The sequence below is a fragment of the Littorina saxatilis genome, linkage group LG10, assembly GCF_037325665.1.
Source record: "Littorina saxatilis isolate snail1 linkage group LG10, US_GU_Lsax_2.0, whole genome shotgun sequence".
Taxonomy (NCBI): domain Eukaryota; kingdom Metazoa; phylum Mollusca; class Gastropoda; order Littorinimorpha; family Littorinidae; genus Littorina; species Littorina saxatilis.
The window spans coordinates 40096525-40114024 of NC_090254.1; the positions used below are offsets into that span (position 1 = coordinate 40096525).

The following is a 17500-nucleotide window of genomic DNA, read 5'->3' on the forward strand; positions in this document are numbered from 1 at the left end:
TGAAAAACGATGGAAAGTTTGATTTGCTCTATACAATCACACGTGTCCCCACACACACACGTCGTCATCATCTGTTATAGTGTTTATAGTGTTGTTCACGAAATAGGTTTGTTAAAATTGTTTGAAAATGACTGGCGCATGCATGTATGCAATCCAATTTTAAAGTATACTTACCAGTTTCAAGACAGTCGTGCGTTGTGCATACTTCTGAAAAGAAAGAAAACCACAACTGAAATGTCATACACTTTTAGCTCACACGGCATATTACATGGAAGATTCATCGACGATTTCCAGCTAAGTTTATTATTTGTACCATAAGTGTTTATCTGTCTACCGGTCGACGTTCTGTAAATATAACGTTTTGTTTTGTCAAAAATTAAACGTTCCAATTATTCTTGGTTTTTTTATTATGAATGTTGGAACGTTCGCCCTATATCTGAGGTGTTTAAGTAATTGAGAACAATGTTATTAACTTCTATATCTATATACGGCTTGTGTCTGTCTGTCTGTCTGTCTGTGTGTTCGCAATTCACGGCCAAAATTCTCGATGGATCTGCTTCAAATTTGGTGGGCATATTCAGGTAGACCTCGGACACAATCGTGGAAAATTTTGAACACGTGCGTGCTCTCAGCGCCCAGCGCTGAACCGATTTTGGTTTTTCTGTACAACCATTCCCAGTAACTCTTCCTTATCTTCTCCAGTGTTTTGCCCGTTTATCTCCCTTCCTTCGTACGGTGCGAAGCCGGGTATTCGGCTCTTCTTCTTCCCGGCGAAGCCGTACCCGGCGAAGCGGGAATTCATCTAGTAGTACATATATTTAAATACAATTGTAATGCTGTAGCTTTTCGTGTGTCTGTATGTTACATGCACTATCACTACAATTTCTCCATGTGAGATAATAAAGTAAATTTGTGACCCTCCACCACGGAATGAGTCGCATGTCACCTTTGCATGATTTTCATATTTTTACATTATCCTAAAGAATTGTGTATGCTCTATCCAGTGGTAAAACCCGTTTTAGAAAAGAGCGAAAACTGGTTGAGTGATAAGCCTGTGACTAAGGTAACCCTCACACTGTTACCAGACACTCTCCGGACTAATAGCAAGCATAGCGCAGAACCGCGCGAGGTGACATGCGACTCATTTCGTGGTGGAGGGTCACATTTGACTTGATTTATTTTGATTTGATCTGTTTTTGGATTTTGGACGATGTATACTCACTTGTACCATCTTCTTTCTGCCAAATGAAGAAAAATGTGAGAAAGAGAGTGAGGAAGGCCACGGCAGCGATGAAGAAGAGAATGATGAGGACGATGAGACATTTCTCCAACCTGGTGCGGTTCTGCAAGGGACTGCCTTCTGCAAATCTGAAAAGAAATAAACAAAATGCAGTAGAATCACAAAAGTTCTGTAGTGATTGAAGCTGCCGCACATTTTACACACAGACACAGACAAGAGAGAGAGAGAGAGAGAGAGAGAGAGAGAGAGAGAGAGAGAGAGAGAGATAGAGAGAGAAAGAGAGAAAGAGAGAGAGAAAGAGAGAAAGAGAGAGAGAATGAGAGACAATGACAATGACAATGACAATGACAAATCTTTATTTTTCGAGGGTGACAAGAATAAGCATAGATATGCTTTTTTGCATCTGGCCCTCGCCCTAAAGAGGGATTAAACTATTTTACTATAACTATGACTAGGGAGAAAAAAAAAAAAAAAAAAAAAGGTTACATAAAAACATTAATGGCAGAACATATAAGTTTATGTACATGAAGCGCATTATGTAGAAGCATTGTAGATCATAAGGTAGTGTTCAAAATTGGGTGTAAAGCAATGAAGATAAACGGAAAGTAACCCAACAATACATTAGCTCAGCAAAACAATGTATTACAGAGCCAAATCTTCGTGATTTTGTCACAATAAACCATAATTCCGATAATGAACAACTGTATACAAAGAAAACATACCAATCAAGTTTATTTGTTCATAGAGTTCATTAAATGGAAAGAATATTTGGTTCTAAAAGAATCCGTGTTGGTGGATTGCCGCAGGGCGTCCGGAAGAGCGTTCCAGAGGCTGCTTCCTGAATAAACAAGACTTGATTTAAATAGGTCTCTCCTGGGAAGAGGAGTGTTTAGTTTTATAAAGTGGTGCATTTTCTGTCATAATTTTATGCATCATTATTCCTTTGTTGTAATTCATTCTTGACTTTAGAGGTAGGACCCCTATGTTGATGTAGTCTGAGTCGGTGAGAGTAGTCTGTTTGAGTAATACTACTTTTAGCGCTCTTTTGTGTAATCTGCTGAGTAGCTTTAGGGAATTATCACTTGCAGAGTCCCATAGAGTGGATGCGTAATCAATAAGAGACTGAATATGAGCAGTGAAAAATAACTTCCTGGCTTGACAATTAAGGAAGTGTTTAATTCTAGATAAGAGGTACACTTTCTTTGACACTAATTTACTAAGTTGTTCAATGTGAGTTGACCAAGACAGGTTGTTATCGATGTGGACACCTAGAACTTTGTGATGGTCGACTTTTTCCACTATATTGCCGTCAATCATTAAATCGGGACCAGTTGAGGTAAAATTCTGTCGTTTTTGTCCAGTTGTAATTATCATATATTTGGTTTTCTTTGGGTTAAGAGACATGTGATTTAGGTCAGTCCATTCTGTCAGCTGGTTTAGACTTCCTTGGAGGGATTCTGATAAGCGAGTTAAATTTTTGTTACTGGAGTGAATTGTGGTATCATCTGCAAAAAGTTCACATAAATGTTGAATATAAAGGGGGAGGTCATTAACATATATTGAGAAGAGCAGAGGTCCTAATACCGATCCTTGTGGTACACCGTAATCTACAGCTTGCATGCTCGATGCTCTAGTGTTTGTAAGAACTGTCTGTTGTCTGTCAGAGAGGAATGAACTAACAAGATTGATAGTATCATATCCGACGCCATACAAACCGAATTTTCTAAGCAATAATGTGTGATCAATTACGTCAAAGGCTTTTGCAAAGTCTACGAAAATGGCACCACAGAATTCATTATCGTTTATTTTGTCCAACCACTGATCAACAAGAGAGATTAAGGCAGTGTGGCAGGAATGCTTAGCTCTAAATCCTGATTGTTTAGGATGGAATAAGAGAGAGATAGAGAGAGAGGGACAAAGAGAGAGAGAATGAGAGAGAGAGAGAGAGAGAGAGAGAGAGAGAGAGAGAGAGAGAGAGAGAGAGAGAAGAGGAGATAAACAGACACATGCACGCACAGGAGAACGCACGCACGCACGTCGTCGTCGTCGTCGTTGTTGTTGTTGTTGTTTTTGTTTTTTGTTGTTGCTGTTTTTGCTGTTTTTGCTGTTGTTGTTGTTGTTTTTGTTGTTGATGGTGTTGTCACTGCTGCTACCACTGTTGTTGTTGCTGTGGTTGCCATAGTGAACTTTGCGTTAATGGGTCTTGATCTAGACATTGTTATGTCAGTGTTGTTGTTGTTTTCGCTATCGTCACCATGCGGGCTCTTGTTTGGAAACCATGGTGGCCTCCTTCTTGTTTGTCACACGATTGTGTTGTTCAATTTGCAGTCCAACTTCATGAGAGATACTCTGGCTGTGACAAATCTTCACTGAAATCATTGTAGGGTCAAACCCACGATTTGTTTAGCGTTTGTTCTTGTTTTTTACTCTCGTTGTGCGAATACGTCACTGAAATAAGTGTTGTACGTTGAAACCGACGACCTTTTTTACCGTTTGTTCTGGTTTTTTACTCTCGTTGTGCGAATACGTCACTGATATAATTGTTGTAGGTTCAAACCCACGGTCAGTTTACCGTTTAGTTTTGTTTTACTCTCGTTCTGCGAATACGAAATCATTGATGTTCGTCAAACCAACGACCGGTTTACCGTTTGTTCTTGTTTTTTACTCTCGTTGTGCGAATACGTCACTGATATAATTGTTGTAGGTTCAAACCCACGGTCAGTTTACCGTTTAGTTTTGTTTTACTCTCGTTCTGCGAATACGAAATCATTGATGTTCGTCAAACCAACGACCGGTTTACCGTTTGTTCTTGTTTTTTACTCTCGTTGTGCGAATACGTCACTGATATCACTGTTGTAGGTTCAAACCCACGACGTGTTTACCGTTTGTTCTTGGTTTTTACTTTCGTTGTGCAAATACGTTGTAGGTTCAAACCCACGTCTTGTTTTCCGTGTGTTCTTGTTTTTTATTTCGCTGTGCGAATACTTCACTGATATCATTGCTGTAGGTTTAAACCGACGACCTGTTTACCGTTTGTTCTTGTTTTTCTCTTGATGTTTTATTGTTTGCTTGTTTGTCTTTGTGCAGGTGCGAGGGCCTTTCAGACTTCTTCCGGTTGTAATACTTCTTCTTCTTTTTCTTCTTCTTCGTTCATGGGATTAGACTCCCACGTTCACTCATGTTTTTAGTACGAGTGGATTTTTACGTGTATGACCGTTTTACCCCGCTATTCAGGCAGCATAGTTACGCCGATTTCGGGGGAGGCATGCTGGGTATGTTCGTGTTTCTATAACCCACCGAACTCTGCCATGGATTACAGGATCTGTTCCGTGCGCACTTGGTCTTGTGCTTGCGTGTACACACGAAGGGGGTTAAGTCACTAGCAGGTCTGCACATAAGTTGACCTGGATGATCGGAAAAAGTCTCCACTCTTAACCCACCAGGCAGCAGCGACCGGGATTCGAACTCACGACCTCCCGATTAGGAGGCCGACGTCTTACCACCACGCCACTGCGCCCGTTGTGGTTGCAATACAAAAGCTTCTGCAGCAACTGCAAAAAGGATCTGAGGCACAGATGACACAAGTGTGTGGAGGTCAGGAGGGACAATGTTGAAATGTCAACTTGTTCTAATCCTGTGGGTTGATTTCTTCCTTGCAAGGCTCAGTACTTTTCAGGTGACCCTCGTAGTTCTGTTATTTTCCTAAACGTTACTTTTGTGTACGCCTTGTTTGTGGCTGTTGCTTCTGTCCGTTCTGCTTTGAATGTGGCGTCATCGAATGTCGATTGCACTCTTTCGAGATCAATATCTGCATGTTGTACTCAACATACTGTGCAAAAAAAGCCTAGAGTATAACCCTTTTTAAAAGTGATAAGATGTTTAAAGTTATTCTGTTCTCTCTATTCAGTTCAACGAATAATAAGACCAGAAGAAACATATAGGGCTGATGTAGTTTTAAAATAAAGAACGCATTTTAACAAAGAACGCATATCCAACAGAAAACAATACTTCACACCCACACACACACACACAAATGAGATAAAAGGCAATGAGAGAAAGAAACAAAACACTGAAAACAAGTCGCGTAAGGCGAAAATACAATATTTAGTCAAGTAGCTGTCGAACTCACAGAATGAAACTGAACGCAACGCAACGCAGCAAGACCGTATACTCGTAGCATCGTCACTCCACCGCCCGTGGCAAAGGCAGTGTCCGTGGAATTGACAAGAAGAGCGGGGTATTCGTTGCGCTGAGAAGGATAGCACGCTTTTCTGTACCTCTCTTCGTTTTAACTTTCTGAGCGTGTTTTTAATCCAAACATATCATATCTATATATTTTTGGAATCAGGAACCGACAAGGAATAAGATGAAAGTGTTTTTAAATTGATTTCGAAAAAAAAATTTTGATAATAATTTTGATATATTTAATTTTCAGAGCTTGTTTGTAATCCGAATATAACATATTTATATGTTTTTGGAATCAGCAAATGATGGAGAATAAGATAAACGTAAATTTGGATCGTTTTATAAATTTTTATTTTTTTTTTACAATTTTCAGATTTTTAATGACCAAAGTCATTAATTAATTTTTAAGCCACCAAGCTGAAATGCAATACCGAAGTCCGGGCTTCGTCGAAGATTACTTGACCAAAATTTCAACCAATTTGGTTGAAAAATGAGGGCGTGACAGTGCCGCCTCAACTTTCACGAAAAGCCGGATATGACGTCATCAAAGACATTTATCAAAAAAATGAAAAAAACGTTCGGGGATTTCATACCCAGGAACTCTCGTGTCAAATTTCATAAAGATCGGTCCAGTAGTTTAGTCTGAATCGCTCTACACACACACACAGACAGACAGACAGACAGACAGACACACGCACATACACCACGACCCTCGTTTCGATTCCCCCTCGATGTTAAAATATTTAGTCAAAACTTGACTAAATATAACAAAACAAAAGCAAAAAGAAGAAAAAAAACAGACTAGACGCAACAGAAGACTCACATTACTAAAATTATCCCCTGCGAAATCTTGAAGCACGCAAGCAGGGGATGATGATTTACGGCAATTATCCTTTCCTCACTCCCAGTCTCCAAACATCGTGAGCAAACTCCGGACCCTTAGAAACAATAATATTACGACGGCGACGCCCACTATAAGCCAGATAAGACTTCTGCGCGTCTTTTTCTGTTTTCTTTTTACCAATCTTGAAGAAAAGGGCAGAGAGCTTTTTTATTTTTCCCTTTTGTTCCTTGTTTTGTCCTTTATCATTCTTTGATCAACAAAATAGCAAACTGGAATCATTCTTTATTTGATCTTTCACATTTTTCAATAAAAAAAAATTGTGCTGACGAATGAATTTGATGCACCAAATAACCACTGTTTTGTTTTTGTATTTTGTTTTGGGTCTTTAGCGTGCACGAAACTCTACCTGACTTGCTTTCTACGTTTTCGTCACTCGACCTCTTTATAGGTTTCTGAGGCCTGATGTCACTTCATTTTTCTAGATTTCTGCGGCGTCGTTTTATCGTCTCTGTTCTTACCAAAGCAAACAGCATGACGAATGTAAAACGCCGGAGGCCCGACTGATGCGCTACAAGCAAAGCGTGAGGACAGTGACAGAGAATACACTCTTAAAGCTTCCTAGGCGCTCCATTCTTCTGGGCGTAACTGTCTTCACAATGGGCAGTTAGCCTAAATTCTGGCTTTGTTGGCCATTTATTCACTGGATGAATTCGTGTGAAGCAAAGTTTAAGCTTGAGAGAAGAACGAGACGGAGAGTCATTTGTCGACACAGCAAAAGTTTGCTGGTTTTTTTGTGGTTCTTTTATTCTATCTGTTCTCATTCTGTCGTAAGAGCACTGCATGCCTTCCAACCTTCTATGTCATTTATCACACAACGTTAAAACAGCTGCGGCAATCAAATCAAAACGGAAATGAGATACAGACGGACAAAAGGAAAGGACAATTTATGAAACAGCGCTGTAGAATTGATGGGGCAAAATCAGTTGAGCAATGTTTGGCTGGGGCTGGGGCCGGGTGGGGGTGGCGTTGGTTGGCGGGGCATGGAGTGTGGTGAGAGCTTGGGTTGCAACACTTATCCAATCAAGACGGAAATATTATTATGATACAAAATATTTTTTGGTAACAGTACATATTAAAACAAAATAGGATGGTGGAGGGAGGAGATGGTTCGGTGGGGGGGGGGGGGGTAGCGGTGCCGTCCCCTTTTCTACAATTATCAAATCAAGACGGAAATATCATAAAGATTAACAAAACATTGGCATAAAGGATAAAGGAAAGGATGATTTATGTAACAGTAAAGAAAAATCGATAGTCAAAATCAGATGTGGGGGGGGGGGGGGAGGTCGAGGGAGGGGGGGGGGGACGGAAACATCAAATCAAGAGGGAACTATGATACAGATTGAGAAAGGTATTGGCAGAGAAAATACAGGAAAAGACCATTTGTGTAACAGTGAAGTAGAATCCATACAGGCATAATCAGATGGGGGAATTATAAAATCAAGACGAAAATATAATACAGATTTACAAAACATTGGCAGAAAGGATAAAGGAAAGGAGAATTTATGTAACAAAAAAGAAAAACCGCTAAAGGCAAAATCAGATGTGCGGGGTGGGGGGGGGGGGGAGAGAGTTGAGGGAGGGAGGGGGGGGGGACGGGCGGGGGGTAGCAGTTAGAGCACGGGCTGCCCTCTCCTTGTCTCCATTCATAAAATCAAATCAGAAATATGATACACACTGACACAAACATAGGCCGAGAAGACAAGAGAATTGGCAATTCATGGAACAGTGGAGTGGAACCAATTGGGGGGAGGGAGGGGGGATCACAGAAGAAGTGTGGGGGGGGGGGGGAGGAGCTCTCCTCTCTCTGCGATGATAGAATCGAGACGGGAATATGACACAGGCTGACAAAAACATAGTTCGAGAAGACCAGGGAAAGGAATATCTAAGAAACAGAGGAATGGAACCGATAAGGGCAAAATCAGGAGACGGCAATGTGTGCTGGTGGAGGTGTTTATTGCTCTCATCTTTATGCAGTAATAGAATTTAGACAAAAATATGATACAGACGTAAAGACACAAAGAAAGAAAAGAAGAGAAACGGGAAAGGGCGTTTTATGAAAAACTAACCAATGGGGGCGAAATCAGATGGCGGTGGGGGCGAGGGAAAGGGGGGGGGGGAGGGGGTTGCTCTCTGCAATAATAGAATCAAGACGGAAATACGATACAGAGACAAAGACATTCTTTCTTTATTTGGTGTTTAAAGGCACAGTAAGCCTCCCGTAAACCATCACAGAGCTCCCCGAGCGTCTACATACAGTACAAGCATACTTCCATTTGAACGCTCACCGAACGGGAACATCCTGGCTGCTTTCTGTCGAGCGTGAGAAATTTTCAAAGAATTTATTTTCGTGGACTTGGGCTGCTACAACAATGGCGCCTCGTTTTGGTGCTGGACGGCTGTTATGATACCGGAAATCACGCCCGGACAGTAAGCCTCCCGTAAACCATCACAGATACTGTCAGGCTTTTACACACAGTACAAACACCCTTCCATTTGAACACTCACCGAACGGGAACATCCTAGGTGCCCTACGTAAAGAGCGAGCAATTTTCAAAGAAATAATTTTTCGGATTGTCTCCATCTCAATCGGACCCATCCTGAACTCAGGTCAAAAATGAGTTACTTCCCTTCAACTGGCGATAGCCGTGGAGCGATGATTATCAGAATGATTCGGACCGTGGTGCGTTTTGGCGCTAGACCTAACTTTTAAAATCTAAATAATAAATTCTCAGCTTGTTACACAAACATTCTTAAATCATAAAAGAATTATTTTTTCATCAAGACAAGATCAGTACAATTCGAAGTTTTGAAAGTTTGAAAAGCCCGAAAGCAGGGTCACGCAAGGTCGTGATTTTCGTAGCAGACGACGGTTTATAGGCAGTCAAAAGCCATCGCTAGAGTTCTTATGAATCACATTCGTTTTTTTCGTGAAAAGTCAGAGGTACATAACGTGCTATTGCAGATAAGCTCACAGCGAGCCCCATTCAAATTACAAACTGACGACTGCATTGTGAAAAAGGGAAACTGGATCACACGGGTTCACGATGGCTCAGGGGTAAGATAAACCACGCAAAAATAAATTCTTTGAAAATTGCTCGCTCTTTACGTAGGGCACCTAGGATGTTCCCGTTTGGTGAGCGTTCAAATGGAAGGGTGTTTGTACTGTGTGTAAAAGCCTGACAGTATCTGTGATGGTTTACGGGAGGCTTACTGTGCCTTTAACGTCGTTTTCAACCACGAAGGTTATATCGCGTCGGGGAAAGGGGGGGTGGGGGGTGGGGGGGAGATGGGATAGAGCCACTTGTTGATTGTTTCTTGTTCACAAAAGCACCAATCAAACAATTGCTCCAGGGGCTTGCAACGTAGTACAATATATCACCTTACTGGGAGAATGCAAGTTTCCAGTACAAAGGACTGAACATTTCTTACATACAGCTTGACTAAAAATCTTGACAAACATGGACTATATTCCAGACAAGAAACACTTAACAAGGGTAGGTTAAAGGAGAAACAGAATCCGTTAGTCGCCTCTTACGACATGCTGGGGAGCATCGGGTAAATTCTTCCCCCTAACCCGCAGGGGGTAGACACAAAAATAAGTCGAGAAGAACAGCAAATGGGCGATAATTTGAGCAGCGGTCTGCAACCAATCGGAGCAAAATCAGATGCGGGGCTGGCGAAGGAGGGGGAAGGGTGGGAGGGGGTGAGAGGGTGGGTGGAGGTTTAGTGGGGGGGGGGGGGGGACGGTAAATTGATGATGGTAGCTCTTCCCATGTTTGTGTAACCGTGTGCCGAAACACTACGATCACCTCGGGAAGCGAAGTGCAATCAAACAGGATTGAAAATGTTAGGGCTCTTCTTCTCTTTCTTCTTGGCGTTCGCAGAGGTTACACAATCAGTCCAGCACTGGTGATAAATGTTGTCGTTTTCTCCAACTCCTGTCGACTGCCGTATAGTTTGGTCTGCAAGGGAGTTGGTGACGGCCACACTTCTTTTCGTTCCTCATCTAGTAAGGGACATCGCTGTAAGATGTGTTCCGCTGTTTGGTCCTCTTGACCGCAGGCACAGGTTGGTGATGGCGCCAGCTTGAACTTTCGATGTTAGGGATAATTTCTTAGCCCTATAAAAACTGTTATGCAAACCCGAAGGTTTCCATGAACATACAGACAATCGGAAACCACCAGACCCCATCACAAACATAATCTCACAATCCACGGGTGTTGACTTAAAGGCCAACAACTCGGGTGCAGAGTCTGCTGTGAAAGGAGCGGTAGCCTCCCCTGTCACAATCGCCCCCGTTTGAAATGAACTTCGTCCCGAAGTTCCGAACCGGGGGACCACTGTCCATCCCAAGTTCGCAGAATGGGAACAGCAAGAAAATGTTCAGTGGTCATATTATGCCATTATCTGAACATATCATGCCGAGTCCCATCCCTGTTCGCAAGCGCCAGATGTGGCCGTGTGCCGAAACACTACGATCACCTCGGGAAGCGAAGTGCAATCAAACAGGATTGAAAATGTTAGGGCTAATTTCTTAGCCCTATAAAAACTGTTATGCAAACCCGAAGGTTTCCATGAACATACAGACAATCGGAAACCACCAGACCCCATCACAAACAGAATCTCACAAACCACGGGTGTTGACTTAAAGGCCAACAACTCGGGTGCAGAGTCTGCTGTGAAAGGAGCGGTAGCCTCCCCTGTCACATTTTCAATAATCAAACAGTAGATTGGACGGAGACGGGTTTTTTTTCGGTGGGGAGGAAGAGGGGGGCTTGCACTAGGCGTGCATCCCCCCCCCCCTTCTCCGCAAACCCCCCCCCCCCCCCCCCCCCTCTCCTCAGCATCAGATGCCAACATGGTCACCCGTACACAGAAGTTATGAAAAACACAACAGAGAAATGAATAAAAATAAACAATAAATAACTGTTTTAAAAGCAAGATAAAGTTGGCCTCAGTTATGAATGTCGTCAATTCTTCCTTGTGTCCACAGAATAAAGTCTAGATGTTTCCTGGAGTTGTCTTTATTACAATTTGTTTTAGCACGTGCCCGAGTTCACGTGTCAGGGCAACGAGAATTATGTTTGCGGGGGAAATTGGAATCATTTGACACAATGCATTAAACACGTAGATGTCAATATGAGGCAACTTTTCATCAAGCTAACTATAAGCTCTGATTCAAGGGAACCTATTGTAACCTAGTGAATTAAACACTTGGATTTTCTTTGAAAGAAAAAGCCAGTAAGACAGAAGTAAGTTCAGGTTACATTGATAGCCGTAGGCTCGAAATTCTTGTTATGTTTTTACATTTAGTCAAGTTTTGACTAAATGTTTTAACATAGAGGGGGAATCGAGACGAGGGTCGTGGTGTATGTGTGTGTGTGTGTTTGTGACTGTGCGTGTGTGTGTGTAGAGCGATTCAGACCAAACTACTGGACCAATCTTTATGACATTTTACATGAGAGTTCCTGGGAATGATATCCCCGGACATATGTTTTTCTTTTTTTCGATAAATACCTTCGATGACGTCATATCCGGCTTTTTGTAAAAGTTGAGGCGGCACTGTCACACCCTTATTTTTCAATCAAGTTGATTGAAATTTTGGCCAAGCAATCTTCGACAAAGGCCGGACTTCGGTATTGCATTTCAGCTTGGTGGCTTAAAAATTAATTAATGACTTTGGTCATTAAAAATCTGAAAATTGTAAAAAAAAAAAATTTTTATAAAACGATCCAAATTTACGTTCATCTTATTCTTCATCATTTTCTGATTCCAAAAGCATATAAATATGTTATATTTGGATTAAAAACAAGCTCTGAAAATTAAAAATATAAAAATTATGATCAAAATTAAATTAAGGTTGAGAGATCATAACATTAATTGTGGACCATGCGTTGAGAAAGCATCCCTACGTGTGAGTATGTGAGATGCTCAGATTATGTGAACAGAGCAAAAAGCATATGCTGGTTGACTGACGGGCGCAGGGGCGTGGTGGTAAGACGTCGGCCTCCTAATCGAATCCCGGTCGCTGCCGCCTGGTGGGTTAAGAGTGGAGATTTTTCCGATCTCCCAGGTCAACTTATGTGCAGACCTGCTAGTGACTTAACCCCCCTTCGTGTGTACACGCAAGCACAAAACCAAGTGCGCACGGAAAAGACCCTGTATTCATGTCAGAGTTCGGTGGGTTATAGAAACAGGCCTGAATGGCGGGGTAAAAACGGTCATACACGTAAAAATCCACTCGTGCTAAAAACATGAGTGAACGTGGGCGTCTAAGCCCATGAACGAAGAAGAAGAAGAAGAAGAAGAAGCAGCTGGTTGACTTCATCGTGAAAGTGTCCAGGAAAGTATTATGTGACCATTGAATTACAATAACGTTGGTATGCGTTTAAATCTTCTCGGTCATAAATGGGACATTAACTATACATAAATGACATCTCAAAGCCGAGAATTGAACAGCCGCACGAAATTCCAAATTATTGCGAGCCGATGTATACACGATGTCCTTAATTCAGCCGGGAGTCAATTACGCGGAGACTTCGACAGACTTTTTACAGATAATGCAGTGCCAAAGTTTCGCGCAGCCAGCTTCGGGAAGTCCACTTCGAGAAATCGACTTCGCCCAGTTAATGAGGCTTAAATGTCTTTAATAGGATAGTCGTGCCTGGAAAGACGCAACGCCGAGACAATCAGTCTGTCAGACATACGCGATTGATTGTGAGTCTATTTTGATCTACAGGTCTATAAATGTGACCCTCCACCACGAAATGAGTCGCATGTCACCTCGCGCGGTTCTGCGCTAGACTTAATATAAGTCTGGGGAGTGTCTTGTAACAATGTGAGGGTCACCTTAGTCACAGGCTTATAACTCAAACAGTTTTTGCTCTTTTCTAAAACGGTTTTCACCACTGGATAGAGCATAAAAAACTCTTTAGGAAAATGTAAAAATATGAAAATCATGCAAAGGTGACATGCGACTCATTCCGTGGTGGAGGGTCACAAATATACATTCATGATAATCATAACCAACACAATAGCAAATCAACCTAATGCCACTCAGCACCTTAGGCAACAAACACGATTTATCGCTCCATAGCCGTGGCGACAGGCGTGAACTGGGTACTGAAAGGCCCCAGGCTGAACTACAAGGACTCGGAGGAGGTTGGCCCCTAGACGTGTGGATACGCCCTGGTGCCCACGAACCAACCCCCAACTATGGGTTAAATAGCCGGGCAGGACAGGCTCGTCAACCCTGGAAGGCAGCTGTCCTAGGAGAAGATCACTCCAAATTAAAACGAGGGCAGAGGAGGCTCACTATCCCTGCAAGGAAATTCCTCTAGGAGAAGGACCACTCCAAATTTAAACCCACGTAGTCCCCCGAAGACGGAAGACATCGGCCATTAGGCGGGGAGCAGACCGGATGTCTACGCTTACTACGACAAATGATTGTGTCTAGGTCGAATGTTCGTGATCGCTCCATAGCCAACCAACATACGCCCGCTACTTGTTTTGCTTCGACCGGGTGTAGTCTACTTCAACTCAACTACACACCAAATCTGAGCCCAATCGACCGATCAGCACCCGAGATAGAAGTGCGGGCAGACAAACAGAATCAGACGGACAGAGTTAAACCCATGCACCCAAATTTAAGAAAGACGGGGGGGGGGGGGGGGGGGGGGGTAAAGACAGCCATCACCATCACATCAACAAATCAACCAAACACCACTCTCACCACCACAAACAAAATCAACATGAGTTATCCTTCTTCACTGTCTTAATACCCACGTGATCTGATCCGGGTCGGGGCAAAGGTCAGCCTTGCTGCCACCGATACTTGGTGGCTGTCGACTGTCGCCCATGGTGGCCGACGTCGTGAATGACGACGACGACGACGACGTGTGCAGCAGTTCTACCTGTTCCTGAGGGTCGGTGCCGTCTTTGACGATGGCGTCTTTCAAATGTCTGAAACACACAACGGTGCCGATAAAGGGCTCCGCTCACATATGTAACTTCAGCAGGACAGACGACGCACTGCAGCTTATCCCAGCCCGCTACACGTTGCATGAAAGAAAAACAGGCCAAGTACTCGTCATAATCCCTATCGCGGCATAAATAATAGGCAGTGCGTCGTCTGTGCCGCTGAAACTGCGCAGGTATATTCTGCTCATAAGCATAGTTTGTGTTTAAGGCCAACATCGCGTGAGCGACAGATGTAGCTCTGTTTTCTCGTGCCTGTAAAACATATCTTCTTCTTCTTCTTCAGCGTTCCAGAATTTTCTGGTTACGTGTGAGCTCGTTTGCCCATTTGGGTTCCCCACACTATACTTTGAGAGCATAGTCAGCTTCACTCCGCTTTCGTTGAGTAGGCATGCTGGGTATTTTCGTGTTTCCATAACACACCGAACTCCGACATGGATTACAGGATCTGTTCCGTGCGCACTTGGTCTTGTGCTTGCGTGTACACACGAAGGGGGTTAAGTCGCTAGCAGGTCTGCACATAAGTTGACCTAGGAGATCGGAAAAATCTCCACTTTTAACTCGCTAGGCGGCAGCGAGCGGGATTCGAACTCACGCCTGAAATATATCCGGTGTACCTGGCAACGCTGACTGTATCCCTGGTGCAAGGCTTTGTCCTGGTGACGGATGTTCAGCTTTAACCGGTAGTTTCCGGTATTCAAAACGGTAAATATTCTTCAAATACCAGACACAAGTATCGACTAGACATTATACCTATGTACAAGTCTGTGTGTGCCCGGGGGTGTTGGGACGTGGGGTGTTTGTGTGTGAGGGGGTTTGTGTTTGTGTGTGTGTGTGGGGGGGTGTTTGTGTGTGGGTGGGGGGTGTGTGGTTGTGTGTGTGTGTGGGGGGGGTGTTTGTGTGTGTGGGGGGGGGTATTTGTGTGTGGGTGGGGGAGTTGTGTGTGTGTGTGTCTGTGTGTGATGGTCTGTCTGTCTGTCTGTCAGTCTGCCTGTCTGTCTGTCTGTCTGTCAGTCTGTCTGTCTGAGACTGTGTCTGTGGCAATATCTGTACTGTCTGTCAGTCTGTCTGTCTGTCTGTCTGAGACTGTGTCTGTGGCAATATCTGTACTAAGGTAAGAGAGAAGACGGAAAGGGAGGCGAACGGAGAGGAAAAGAGAAGAATGGAGTTAAGTATTGTAAGCTTAGGAACGATCATGTAAAAAAAAAAACACGGTCAAGTCTGGTGTGAAAAAGTGAGGTTAGTTCATAGTTATATTACTTGAGGTTTCCCCGCACGGAGATTCGCGCTGACAATAAGGTAAGTATGCTGAATAATTGAATGGTTGAATAATTAAGCAAATCTATATAATCATAGTCCCTGATATTGATCGAAATTCGCGAGGATAATAAGGTAAGAGAAGGGGTTGCTTGTTGCTCAGTTAGTTCATTTGTTTGCTTGTTTGTTTGTTTGTTTGTTTGTGCGTTTGTTTGATTGTTTGTTGTATTTATTGTTCTCTCTCTCTCTCTCTATATATATATATATATCTATCTATCTATCTATCTATCTATCTATCTATCTATCTCTCTCTCTCTCTCTCTCTCTCTCGCTCTCTCTCTCGCTCTCTCTCTTTCTTTCTTACTTTATTTATTTCTCTCTCTCTCTCTCTCTCTCTCTCTCTCTCTCTCTCTCTCTCTCAAGGACAGATTGTAAGAAAAGGCGTAGCCTTAAATCTTAATCCTTGTTAAATAAAGTTCAATTCAATTCAATTCAATTCTCTCTCTCTCTCTCTCTCTCTCTCTCTCTCTCTCTCTCTCTCTCTCTCCCTCTCATCCTCTCTCTCTCTCTCTCTCTCTCTCTCTCTCTCTCTCTCTCTCTCTCTCTCTCTCTCTCTCTCTCTCTCTCTCTCTCTCTCTCTCTTTCGCTCCAATTCTCCCCTTCTCTACCCGAATAGAAAGAAAAAAAAAAGCTTTAAAAAGCTAGTCTGCTGTATTCTAATTTCGGAAGAGGAATTCGACGGTATTTCCTTTTTTTTAGAACCTGACACAAAATGCAAATTCTCCGTAATATCCAGTACGGGTCTTTTTCTTCGCCAAGCGCAGAGCTGCTGATCAACCCTTGTTTCTGAAACTACAGAGTAAGGAACAAGAAAGAAACTGTTAAAGAACCGCAACAAACAATTAACCTTTACACCACCACCCATCCAGCCCCCCCCCCCCCCCCCCAAAAAAAAAAAAAAAAAAAAAAAAAAACCATCCCCCCAAAAAAGCCACAACAACCTGGAAATCATTGTCGGAACAACAGAGAGCAAATTAATCTTCGCTAGAGCCGAACATTTTGCAAGAGCCACGCCGTATATTTGTATTTGTCCCAAAGGTAGCTGACCTTCTTCCACAAATGTTAGTAGTTTCAAACTCGGAGACCATCATCTAAACAAGGAAAGGAAACAAAATTGAATCGGTTCCAAAAAGCCAAATACGTTGAAGGGACATGAAACACTAATAACCAATTAACCCAAAGACATGTGTGACCCTCCACCTCGAAATGAGTCGCATGTCACCTCGCGCGGTTCTGCGCTAGGCTTAATAAGTCCGGATGTGTCTCGTAACAGAGTGAGGGTCACCTTAGTCACAGGCTTATAACTCAAAAAGTTTTTGCTCTTTTCTAAAACGGTTTTCACCACTGGATAGAGCATAAAAAACTCTGAACAGTAAAAATATAAAATACATGCAAAGGTGACATGCGACTCATTTCGTGGTGGAGGGTCACATATATTCCGTCTCAGGAACAAGAAATACTATTGCTGTGTCGGACGAGGCAGGTTACTGTGCGTCGTATTCTTTACACATGCACATACATCTTCACGAGAACGGAACAGTTTACAGGAAGAACGCAGAAAAAGTCTTCTCCTTCCTCTTCTTCTTCTTTGTTCATTTCTTCAAACTCCTACAATAGTATATGTATGTGTCCGAATGAAAATGTATGAATTACGAATTTACAATATCGTCCAACAATTCGTTATTTTGTCTCTAAGAGCACATTCATAAGTCTATCTTGTTCTGCTTCTTTATAAAAACATATTAATTTTTTCATGGCCTTGTAAAGTTGTATTTGAATAAAACACTGTTTAAACCATGTATGTGTCCGAAATCAATCTACCGTCTCAAGCAAAACACTTTGTCTTTCATCAACGAGGAGGTATACTATACGTACAC

General features: G+C 42.7%; 1 protein-coding gene and 1 long non-coding RNA gene across 2 annotated transcripts in view; one reads left to right on the forward strand and one right to left on the reverse strand.

The window, feature by feature from the left end:
* The window catches only part of LOC138978812 (uncharacterized), a 155851-nt gene that overhangs the window by 100022 nt on the left and 38329 nt on the right, over positions 1-17500 (forward strand). The window lies entirely within an intron of this gene.
* Positions 1-17500, reverse strand: part of LOC138978811 (neprilysin-like) — a 73198-nt gene that overhangs the window by 31675 nt on the left and 24023 nt on the right. Inside the window, exons 3-5 of the mRNA XM_070351595.1 lie at positions 14115-14291; positions 1223-1368; positions 175-207 (exon numbers count right to left, since the gene is read on the reverse strand). Coding sequence (XP_070207696.1) covers positions 175-207; positions 1223-1368; positions 14115-14291 — 356 coding nt within the window. The remainder of the gene's footprint in view (positions 1-174; positions 208-1222; positions 1369-14114; positions 14292-17500) is intronic.